Raw genomic sequence first — 12056 nt, 5'->3', positions numbered from 1 at the left:
AATTGTCCTAGAAGTCCCATTTGAAGGGACTGGTCCCAAAGTCCTACAGAGAGAGAACTGGAAGGTATGACCACCCTCTCAAGGGCTTTATGGTGTGGCAGTCACTTTGTTCACTATTCATCCATAAAAGATGGGAAAGATGCTCAGTGCATGCTTAGATGGTATATTGGTTACTTTTCTGTTGCTATGATAAAACACCATGACCAAAGCAACTTACAGTAGAATGAGTTTTTTGGGGCTTACGTTTCCAGAGGGATAAGAGTCCAGCATGGTGGAGAGGCATGACAGCAAGCAGCAGGCATGATGACAGAAACCCAAAGCTGAGAGCTCCTATCTCCAATGGCAATTGGGAAGCAGAGAGGAACTGGAAGTGGGGCAAGGCTATGAACTCTTAGAGCCTGTCCCCAGTGATGTGCTTTCTCTAGCAAGGCCATAGCTCCCAAAGGTTCCAAGACCCTCCCCAAACAGTGCTACCAACTGACCAAGTATTCAAAGGCTCCAGTCTATTGGGGACACTTCTCATTTAAAATTCCACAGTTGACCTGGCACATCTTAGCAGACCAGGGACTCTTGTAAGGCCCAGTCCCTCCTTTCAGGCTACCTTGAGCCAAGGAGTTCACCAGGTGACATCTTTTGAAATCGCTCTGGCACACTCAGCCATTGGTTTGAGGAGGCTGGGACGGGGAGGCCTTACAGCTTCAGCCACCTGATTTGGTATTCCAGCTGCCTCATGACAACAGTGGGGCATTGGATTAATCTGTGCTTCTTTTTGGATGGGTGACTACGACTACTTTGTATTCTAGATATTCCATCTTTCTAGTATACTTAAGTATAATTATAAAAGGAATCTTAGTGAAGGGCCAATGGGGCTGTGGGAAGGACCCACACTTCTCAGCTCTGCATACCAAGATGTAATACAGTGGCTTTTGTAAAGTCACAAAGAAAGGTCGTATGGGCCTCCCCTGCTTCCTTTCCACACTTACAGTCACAGAGACACTCAGCTGCTTCTTCCTGACACACAGAAGTCCTCCTCCTTCATTCCTTGCAGCCTGGCCTATACAGTAAAGAGGACAGCAACTCACCCAGGGCAGCACTCACAAGTTAATAAGTGCTCAATGGCCTGGTAATACAGCTGAGTAGTAGAGTGTTGCCTAGAATGCCTAAGACTCCAGGTTCAATTCCTAGTCACACACACACACACACACACACACACACACGTGCACACGTACATGCATGTTCATGATGAAATGGCTGTCCCTTGTACTAATATTTACACTGCAGTTACTTGGAATAACTGCTCAATATGAACTGAACCCACAATTTCTATTTTGCAAACTTGAGAACTTTCTTCTGTCACTCTCTCTGTCATCAGAATATTTGTATAGCACTAAATCACATCTGTAAGTCATTTTGTACTTTGCAGATGGAGTGCTCTAAGCAAGAGTGACTGATGAGACCCCCTGCAGCCAGCCAACCCTTCCCCTTCTGTCCTTAGCTTAGCAAGGAGAAAGATTTCTTCCTGCAATTTACTGAGCAAAAACCTGGCTTCCTCTTCTCCCATAAGACTTCATCTATCACTTCCAGTGAAATAACTCCCAGATTCACACCCTAGTCCTGACCTCCCTATGGAGCTATGTGAATCATACCCTAACTGCCAGACATCTGCACCTCCCTATCCTGCTGACACCTCAAACTTGCTTCTGAAATTAAACTTATTGTCTGGTCCCTTACTGTGGCCCCTCTGCAGTGTCTCTTTGGTCAAGGGTACCCTTCTCATGTCTGGTCATTGACCTAGAAGGATAAATTGTGTTGCTATTGTGCATATCCAGCAAGTATCTTTGAGTACCTACTGTGTGTACAGCACTGTGTTTATAAGTGGAGAGGATTCAAACCTGAGTCAAATACTGAAAGAACTCAGATTCAGGAAAGGGAGACAAATCCACTGTATCAAATAGGAAGCAGTGATAAAGCTAGGATGGAAAGAACACTGGGAAAGATTATACTTTGGGTGGAGGAGGTTACATGTATTGAGTGCCCATCGTTTGCTCATTTTACACACTGCTGTGGTTCCCAGAAAGACTACCTAAGAGAAGGATTTGAGATCAAGCAGTTAATGTGGGAGGGAGCCCTGCGGAATTTCAGTGGGAATGTGCACAGGGTCACGGAGAGAACAGCACCCAATCAAGAGATCTGTGAAGCCAGGCTATGGTGGCATACACAGTCAGGAGGATTGTGAGCTCAAGGCCAGCATGGGCTACATGATGAGACTGGGTTGCAAAAATGAGAGGAGAGAGAGAAAGAGAGAGAGAGATAGAGAGAGAGAGAGAGAGAGAGAGAGAGAGAGAGAGAGAGAGAGAGAGAAGAGGAGGGGAGAGGAGAGGAGAGGGGGAGAGGGAGAGGGAGAGGAGAGAGGAGAGAGAGAGGAGAGAAGAGAGAGAGGGGGGGCAGAATATGACTCATTATGATCAAGTGAGGAGCAAGGTTATCCTGCTGGCATTTGTGAGCCAGCATCACCCTTCCTAGTACTAACCAGTTCCAGCACTGCTTAGTCTCCAAGAACAGAGAAAAACCAGAGTGGTTTGTGCATAGATGAGAACCAGTGTCTTTATCCACACTCAGGGGTCTAGGTTCTGTAGTCCTCACTGCTGAGGACAGCTCTGTATTTTAAGCCTGTCTTGAGTGAGCAGAATCAGCACCAAGGCGTCAGCAAAGGCTCCTAAGCCAGAGATACCTGGAAGGGAGGTTGTGAGGGCTGAGAGGGGTAGGGCTTTGATAGGCCTTGCTATGAGCACTCCTCACTTGTTCCTCCCTATGATTCATTCTCTGTCTCGCTCTCACTCTAGTAGCAACACAGTAGATTGGCTTAATGAAGTTCATTTTAAGAGCAACACAGTAGATTGGCTTAATGACGTTCATTTTAAATTTCATCTTAGCAGTTTCGGTGCCTTGCACAAGAACCCTAGTCATATCTTGGAAGATATAGGCTTGTACCCCTACCTAGTGGGCCCTATAGCCAGTTTCCATCCCTGACACTATACAGATGGGAGATCAGAGAAAGCTACATGGAGGAAGAAGTCTCAGAGGGGAACTGTGTATGTATGCAGCTATCCTGAGCTTTGAGGGCAGACTTAATTGGGATGGACTGAGAGTGTAGCTTAGTGACAGAGCCTGGCATTTGTAAGGCCCTGGGTTATATCATCAACAGTGAACAAAAATAACTGCTAGTGTCACCCTTGCTCAGAGTTTCTGGTACCCTCTGATCCATCTTTCCTTTGGATACTGTGGTTAGTCTTGACTGTCAACTTGTTGGGATTTGGAAACACTAACAGGCACATTTTGGGGCATGTATGTGTGGGTGCTTCCAGAGAAGATTAACAAGTGAGTGTTGCCTTCTAACAGGTAGCCCAGACATGAAGAGATCTGAGGAAAAGGCAGTGTATACCTTTCTGCCTTTGCCTCTTGTTCCTGAGCAAGCTTATCTACAACTGTTACTGCTGTTGTCATCTTCTGCTGACATCAGACTATGGCTTCTCTTCCAACATGGACTCAATAGCCAGCTCTCCAGGGCTGTAGCACCAGATTGGTATTACTGAGGCATTCAGTTTCCTGGACTGGGGAGCTATCAATTTTATGCCTCTAGCATGCTGATGGCCACTCTTACCCAGCTCCTATTATGTAAGCCAAACTGTTTCACTAAATTTTTCCCTTCCCACTCACTGGGAGACTGGCCGTTGGTCACTGGGTCTCCTGGTCCTGCCGCTGGTTAACAAAACAGAACTAACATTCATATTTGGGTTTTGCACAGTTCATGACTTCCAGGATGGAGTGACTTACAAAGAAAAGGTCTCATAACACACGTACCATTCAAGCCCTGCTCATACTCTCCATCAGCTTTTACATACTGCACCCTGTGGGCACGGTCTCACCCCATGGTCCGACATCTTGCCCTGCAGAGGCCACAAGAGGGGCTGGATGCCTTGCTGTTCACCACTCTGGCTGCAAGCTTAGGTCCGAGTTCCAATATGGCTGTGGCTCCACCCCTTTTCCCAGGGTGCCCTGCTGCCCATGCTTCTCGGAGGAATGAGGAATTTTCGAGCTACCCGAGCTAATAAATTCCATCACACACACGTATTACTGCAACCAAGGTCCTCAGCACTTGATCTCTATTCCTATGCTTTTTTATAGGCTTTTAAATAAAATTTATGGTAAAGTAGGTTACATAACAGAAATTTCACCATTTTAACCACTTTACATGAAGTTCTGTGGCACTAAGTACATTCGTACTGTGGTCACCTACATAAATTTTAAATAGGAAACTTCAATTTTGTTTTTCCTGGTATCAGATTCCTCCTTGGCCCAAGCAGTTACATTCAGGGCTGCCCAAGTTAGCCTTCCAAACACGGCTTGCATCGTGCCTGGAACCCCTGGGGTTTAGCAGACCACTGGCTTGATTCCTAGGTTTTCCATCACGCTTACTCTCCCACCCTATCCTCCAAAGTTCTCTGGCCAGCAAGGTCTCTGCCCTAGACCCTGGAAGGCATTCCTTGGCATACCAGGCACTGTCTTTCCCTTAGCTAACTGTATGTAGTTCAACCCTTGGGACCTCAGTGCTCCTTCTGGAGCACTTCCGGCAATACCTCTCCTTTCACTCCTCAGGGTAATCACTATGTCTATGGGGCTGATGTGACATCACAAATAGACTACAAACCTCCTGAAGGTGCATTTGAACCTTCTCTTTGCTGATTCTCTCGGGCTGAGGACAGTGTCCCTCCCCTGTCCTCTTTATTCTCATGTACATCATAGCAGGCCTTAACATGAGAGGAAAGCTAGCCACTGAAATCTGGAATTCAGAAGGAAAGGAGAAGTCCCAGTACTGCATCTATAGCTCAAACTCACATCAGAGACCTTCTGATAGGCTTGCTGTGTACCTGTCCCTGCATGAATCCCTTCAAAGGAGTGAACTGTTCTGATAGTCCCGCTTTGGTCACACTATGTATTTGTTGGGGACACAGGTGCAGGCATGTGATTGGCAGGTTGTGAAGGTCACCTGACTCATGAATGAGGAGGGTCTCCAAAGGAAGAAGTGCTGAGCCAACCAGTACCACGTCTACAACAAAGGCACACTGTAGAAAAGAACAAAAGCGATTTTTTTTTTTTCCTGGGCGTTCTATAAACACGTTTTATGCTTGATTTTTTCCCACAAGTGGGGCTTCTCCTTCATGAGTTTTCAGGGCCCATGGAAGAAAAATGAGTCTACCAAAAGGCCATCTCCACGTTCGGCTAAGGGTTTACTCCATAACTTTAATTCATTTTAGTGTTCCCACTGTATAAGGATTTTCCAGAGGGAGTGAGTGTGTGTGTGTGTGTGAGTGTGAGTGTGTGTGTGTGTGTGTGTGTGTGTGTGTGTGTGCGAGAGAGAGAGAGAGAGAGAGAGAGAGAGAGAGAACTTAGAGGGAATTCATTAGGGAAAACAGATCATGCAGGCTATCTACAAGCTGGAGACCCAAGGATGCCTTCATCTAGTAACTTGGTCCAACTCCAAAGGCCATAGATCCATGGAAGCTGATGGTACGATTTGCAGTTTCAGGCTGAAAACCTGAGAACTCTGGGGGATAGCACATGTCCCAGAGTACAAAGGCCAGAGCACTAGGAGTTTTGATGTCTGAGAGCTAGAAGAGGTGAGCATTCTAGCTCCAGGAAAGGAGGGGTGGGGAGTCCCTTTTTCTCTCCTTTTAAAGAAATCCAGTATCCTGGGCTTGGTGGTGCCTGCCTTTAATCCCAGCACTTTGGAGGCAGAGGCAGGTGAATCTCTGTGAGTTTGAGGCCAGCCTGGTGCAAGTTCCAGGCCAGCTGGGGCTATAGGGAGACCCTGTCTCAAAAAGACCAAAAAAAAAAAAAAAAAAAAAAAATCTGGTACCCTAGCTGAATAGATGTTGCCCAAATAGAAGCATATAGTCTTCACTTAGTCTACTACCTTGCAGGCCAGTTTCCTGTGGAAATACCCTTATAGACACATCCAGAACTAATCCTTTATTACTTCTCTAGGTATTCCTCAACGCTGTCAGCTTGACATCTAAATTAACCACCATACTCACAATCAACAAGATGAAACAAAATTTTCTGTCAATATGTTATCTCACCTCAGTGATTTCAAAGGCCTGCCACCTCTAAGGGTGAAACGTTTTCATCCTCCCACCTGTGGAAGATACAGCCACTCTGTGATCTTCTCCAAGCCCCAGAGACAAGCCTCTCTCACTATGCCACACAGCCTACTCTGCCCTCAGCTCTGCTCTCACCCCACACCTACCCAAGTGGGGAACACTGTCAGGAAATGCTGCTGAGTGGATGGTGCTCCAAGTAGCTCATTTGGACACCCTTCCAGCAGAAAGGCCAAAGGGCTACTGCTGCACTCCAGTGTGGTGACAGATATCTCATGCTGCGTACCTTCCTCGATCTCTGACTCATAATAAATAACATGTGTTAACTAAAATTCTCAGTTTCAAACAACAAAATGCAAGTTGAGCTGATTTTACAAAAGGAACTGATTAAATAAAGTAGTGAAACTCATAGGATCAATAAGGCCGGCAGAATAGTGGAGGCCGTAGCTTAGACTCACCAAACTGGGATGGTTGAGAGTTGAGTCTGCCCTTGCCTGGACATGCCGTGGTGGTTCTGCCACCAAGCAGGCCACAGACTGTGGGTTCTGCCGCTGTTGGCCACCTGCCGTGTTGTCTGGGGCTCTACGGGCTGCATCCTGGCACCTCTTGGAGCAAGGCTAGTTGGGGACACAGTTTTTGATTGGCCGAGCCTAAGTCACATTTCCATATCTCCACTGGAAAAATAAATTCCTCACTAGGACCAAGTGGAGAATGTAAGAGAGTTCAAGTTTTGGGTAGCCAAAAACCTGACGCACAGCTGGCCCTCCCACCTCCTCTGAGCTGTCTTTTCTACTGCAGTTGCTTTCTATTCCTCTATCCTAACTTCATGCTAAAGCCTCCAGATCCCTTACCACTCTGTTGTTAACTTCTGGTTCCCAGAATTGGAAGTAATCTTGCAAATGATGTTTGACAAGCCTGAGGTATGATGGGATTATTTCTTTCCATATCCCAGCCTGTTAACTTACATTCAGACATCTGAGGATTTCGTGACTTTCCTACGCAGCCAAGGCTACATGGATGATGCATGCTGGCTCATATTATGCTTGTGGTTGACTGAATTCCCAGATCTTTTCAGATGAATGGCTGTAAAGCCAGGTCTTCCATCATTTACTTACATAATTGGCTTATTGAACATGTGCAAATTTAACTGAGTAACCTAAAACTGTATTTGTAATACTTCAACTATTTAGTCCACACCCTTAAATTTCTTTACACAGTTTTCTTGGCCCTTCAACCAAAAATTTCAAACTGGTGGTCTTTTGGACAATTTAGCTACATATTTATTTTGTTTAATTTGGTGTTTCTTAAAGAGCAGAATTGGTTGTCAATTGTTGAATACCAGGAGATATAAGAAGTACGACTTGCAATTCTCTTGAAAGGTAGATCTTGTAAGAAGTAAGATTTGCAACTCTCTTGAATGATAGGAAGATATACTTGGGCATCGGCTCTTCAGAACAGTAACTGAGTGATTGGACCGAGGATCAATTTTCCTTGGAGAAGCTACAGATAGCTCACCAGTCCCCACTATGCCTTATTGTCTGAACCTAGTTACTTCACCGATTTACATGCCCGGTGCAACATCTGTGTGGATTTGGCTTCAGAGCCTGAGAGAACTATAGGAGTATTGTCGAAGGACTGGTAGGGGCTAAAGGGACAAAGTGGAAGCACAGGAAGTTCAGGCACCATAGGGTTCAGCAGATCTGCATTTACTCTTCTTGGCTTTGGCTGCACATGAAGCACTCTGAGGTTGGAGCTGTGGTCCTGGGATCCCAGACTGGGCATGTGCTCGTCTGCCCAGCAGGCCACTTCTGGAAAATGCCACTTCTTTTTCCATATAATTTCTGATCTAGCTTTCAGATGATCTTGCTTGTGGCATAGCGAGTGGCTACTAGTCCAGATTTCTGGTAGAATTCTCAAACTCCTAGCTAGCCTACAACAGTATCTGACACCCCTCTGATGCTATTGATGTTATGCTGTTGGATTCAGTGCAAACACTGGACACATTTTCTGCCATGCGGTACCTGGTTCAGGGTTGGGGGAGGATGGAGTCATCACATAATAAAGGGAAAAGCAAGGTTCACTGTTCACTGTGAACAAGGTTCACTGGGAACTCAGTCTGCACGGCCCAGCTCTTAGTCTGTGGCCTCATGTCTCTTATTCTGTTTCATTTAAGATACTTCTAAGGTTGATTTCTCTTGCTTGCACTCAAAAGTACTTAGGTTGTGTCATCACAGACAATCCTTGCTCTCTGCAAGTCTCTCCTCCACCCTGTACCAGAAGGGGTCCTCATGCCTGACCACCACTCCCTGATCAAGCATTCTGATTTCTGGTTCCTCTCACAAATTCACTTTTGGGTGTTCCTGAGCAAAGTTCTGAGAGCAAAAGATTCTTTGTATACTGGTCTCAGTCTGTCTGTCTGTCTCTCCCCCAACCCCCTCGTTCTCTTTTAACAGCAGTCCGGTGGGATGCCAGTGAGTTCCGGGCTTCCTTTCATCTCACACCCTTGCCAGTATTGACATAAATGATACACATGGAAATCCATACTGCTGAGACACATCTAGGTTGGGAAAACTATCCGGTTTCCAAATTTTCCGGGGACTACAGCCTGTTAGCAATTCAGGATATCTGGAATTCAGGCACTAAGATTTGCATTCAGATCACCATGAGATGATGAGACCAAGGTATTCTTTCAGTCATTCAACCACTGCTGAGTACCTGGCCCTGAAGAGGCTACACTGTAAAGCCATAACTTATATAGACAGCTTGTATTTTAATGGCATCTGGTCTTTGTGGATACCAAAATTAAGTCCTAATGGCTCAAGTCTCACTTTCCTAGTGTGTCACGTGTAGTTAAAATAATTATTTCACAGGGCTGTTTAGAGCATTCAATAAAATAACGGCATAGGCACTATCTTGGCATTAAAATATCTGAAAATACCACACTCTGCTTCACAAGCAACATAACCCCACAGTTAGGAGGGGTGTCTGCACACCCCTTCAGATGTTGGCCCTGGTACCAAGTGGCTGTGCAACATCCAACCCTCTGAACCTCATTCTATGCAGGGCTGGAGCTGGGAGCCCGGAGCGTTGGGAGCACGAAGCGGCCACCAGGGGGCAGCGCACGGCAGGAAATCTTGGAGGCCGACCGCAGCCCACCGCTGAACTTCCCTGTGGACGTATTTCCGTTGCTCTGACGCTCCCACCAGCCGGGGCGTCGGGAAGGAGCGCGAATTTCCCCTCCTTCGTGCCTCGAGAGGAAAATCTGGAGCTGGGTTCATCAGAGCGCGCCAGAGCGGGTGCTGGGTCTCTCTTCGCGCGCCGCCAGGGGCGCGGCAGGGACTGGGCGCCCGCCAGAGGGTGCTTGTGTTTGGGCAGAGGCGGCTCTGGCCAGGGCAGCCTGTACCCCGAAGGAGTCAGCGCGGCCCGGGGGCCCCACCAGCCCCGGCACCTTTCCTGCCGCCACACGGGGCACACCCACACCCACACCCGCGGCTGTCACTTTTGCGCGCCGCCAGGAGCGGGGACTGGACCAGGAGTGCTCCCTGGAGTCGTCCGGGAGGATGCCTGGGCGTCGGCTGTGTCCCCAGGCTGCTCTCCAGCGCTGGCGCAGAAAGCAGTCGGGATAACGCCCTCTAAACTTTCCTTCGCGGCGTTGGGAAGAATCGTCCCTCACTGAGGCTCGCGGAGTAACCGAGTCCGGCGTCCAGCGGCCAGGGGACCAAGCCTGCGCAGAAGTTCCCGGGAGCCCCGGAGGTGGCCGGAGGGCGTGCGTGGGGAAGCCGAGCACCTTCCCCTCCTCCCGCGCACGTGCTCGCCGGGGGAGAGGTCCAGCCCGGTAGCCCGGGGGCGCATGGAGACGCCGAGGGGGCAGTGCGGCTCGCCTGCGGCACTGGGGAGCGCGCAAGCCGCGCCTCGGCCTCCCCGGGGACCCGGCCGGCCGCTCCTCGCACATTCCGCGGCGGGGCTTCTGGGCGCCAGCGGCGCGGCTGGACAGGTGTAGTCCGGAAGGGCTCGCGAGTTGCCTCTGCTCCCGGACCTCCGCTGCCCGCCACGCAGGCCGGGCGGCGCGTCACTTCACTGTGGGCGCCAGCGCCCCTGGCTGTCGGCGCGGCAGGGACCCAGCCCTGCTCTCCGCCGCCCGCCGCCCGGGCTCGGTCCTAATGCCCGCTGCCCGTGGCGGGCCTGGCTCCGGCTCCCCGACTTAGGAGCTCGAGCGGCCCGCGCCGGCGCCTCCCCCATGCTGCTAGGAGCGTCCTGGCTGTGCGCGTCCAAGGCGGCCGCCACTCCGGCGCAGAGCGAGGGCGACGACAGGCAGGGTGAGCGGCGGCAGCGGCGGCCGGCCGACCCTGGGTCTGGCGAGGATATGGACGAGTCGTCGCTGCTGGACTTGCTGGAATGCTCCGTGTGCCTGGAGCGCCTGGACACCACGGCCAAGGTGCTGCCATGCCAGCACACCTTCTGCCGCCGCTGCCTGGAGAGCATCGTGTGCTCCCGCCACGAGCTCCGCTGTCCCGAGTGCCGCATCCTGGTGGGCTGCGGCGTGGACGAGCTGCCCGCCAACATTCTGCTGGTGCGCCTGCTGGACGGCATCCGCCAGCGGCCCCGTCCGGGCGCTAGCCCCGGGAGTAGTCCGCCCGCGCGCCCCGGCCCTAGCACGTCCCCAGCGCTCGCAGGCGGCGGGGGCGGCGCGACAGGCAGCGCCCCGGGTTCTCCGGTCTTCCTCCCTGCGGCGGCGGGCAGCTCCACCTCCAGCTTGTGCGACCTGGCGACCAGCAGGAGCACACCCGTGGCCAAGGTAAGAATCTGCCCCCCCCCCCCAGGGCATGGCGCCGCTATGTGGGAATGTGTGAGCTTGTGGGCACGTGGGTGGTCAGGAATGGAGGAGACTAGCGATGACCCCTCGTTGGTCCACCCATTTGTTTTATTTTTCTTTAACTAACTTTGCTTTATTCTGGGGACTCTGCACAGCTTTCTACAATTGCCACTTCCCAATTCTTGGATACATCCCATAAAGCACGCCCCCAACCCTTGCCCCAAACTTGTAGGCACCTACCATAGGTACATCTATTCCATTGGAGTCGCTCTGCCAGCACATGTGCACAATGCTTGAGTCTGCTCCCACGAATCTTTTCATATGTGAGTCAGCACCCCATCAAGCCCTGGGTGGATATGCCGTCTGTCCTGCCACTCCCCACCACCCGTATTTTTGCCAGCTCGCGCTCTCTCTCTCTCTCTCTCTCTCTCTCTCTCTCTCTCTCTCTCCTTTACATTATCCTCCCAAATCCCTAGAAACAATCTTCTTTCCCCAGAACCTCAGACTCCTCCACCTCATCCTCAGCCCACAAGTTGGGAACTTTACTGCTTAATATTCCCTGGTTCTGTTCCCTGTCAGCATGCTGATGGCCTCCAGCCTCTTGCCTGTTTCAGGAGGAGAGAGCAGAGGACAGAGAGAGGCACAGACCAATGAAGACCACAACCTCCTTCAGCAGGAAGGAAGGAATTTCTCTGGAGGAGTGTTTTGACCCAATCCTAATCTTGGGTGTGGCATCATCATCATCGTCATCATCATCATCTTATTATTATTATTATTATTATTATTATTTTTGAGACAGGGTCTCACTATGTAGCCCTGGTCTGCCTGGAACTATGTAAACCAGGCTGGCCTTGAACTTATAGAGAGATTCACCTGCCTCTACCTCCTGAGTGCCATCTTCTTCCTTGAGACGTGGTTTCTCACTGAAACGGGAGCTCCCACTTAGGCTAGGCTGGTGGCCAGCAAGCTCCAGGGATTCATCTGTCTCCTCCCCACCAGTGCTGGGATTCTGGATGCTGAGTGTTCTATGTGGGTGCTAAGGATACAAACTCAGGTCCTTATGCTTACATACCAGGCCCTCTACC

At 50.1% G+C, this 12056-nt stretch overlaps 1 protein-coding gene across 2 annotated transcripts in view; it reads left to right on the top strand.

Moving 5' to 3' along the window:
- Nucleotides 1-10368: 10368 nt before the first annotated feature.
- Nucleotides 10369-12056, top strand: part of Sh3rf3 (SH3 domain containing ring finger 3) — a 363624-nt gene continuing 361936 nt past the window's right edge. For both annotated transcript variants that reach the window (XM_029570648.1, XM_029570647.1), the window contains exon 1: nucleotides 10369-10953. In XM_029570648.1, the coding sequence (XP_029426508.1) occupies nucleotides 10396-10953 (558 nt within the window). In that variant the 5' untranslated portion in view covers nucleotides 10369-10395. The remainder of the gene's footprint in view (nucleotides 10954-12056) is intronic.

Source organism: Nannospalax galili, unplaced genomic scaffold (genome assembly GCF_000622305.1).
Source record: "Nannospalax galili isolate Female #2095 unplaced genomic scaffold, S.galili_v1.0 scaffold323, whole genome shotgun sequence".
In the NCBI taxonomy this organism is placed as follows: Eukaryota; Metazoa; Chordata; class Mammalia; order Rodentia; family Spalacidae; genus Nannospalax; species Nannospalax galili.
The sequence above is the reverse complement of the archived record's forward strand: the minus strand, read 5'-3'. Positions and strand labels throughout refer to the sequence as shown.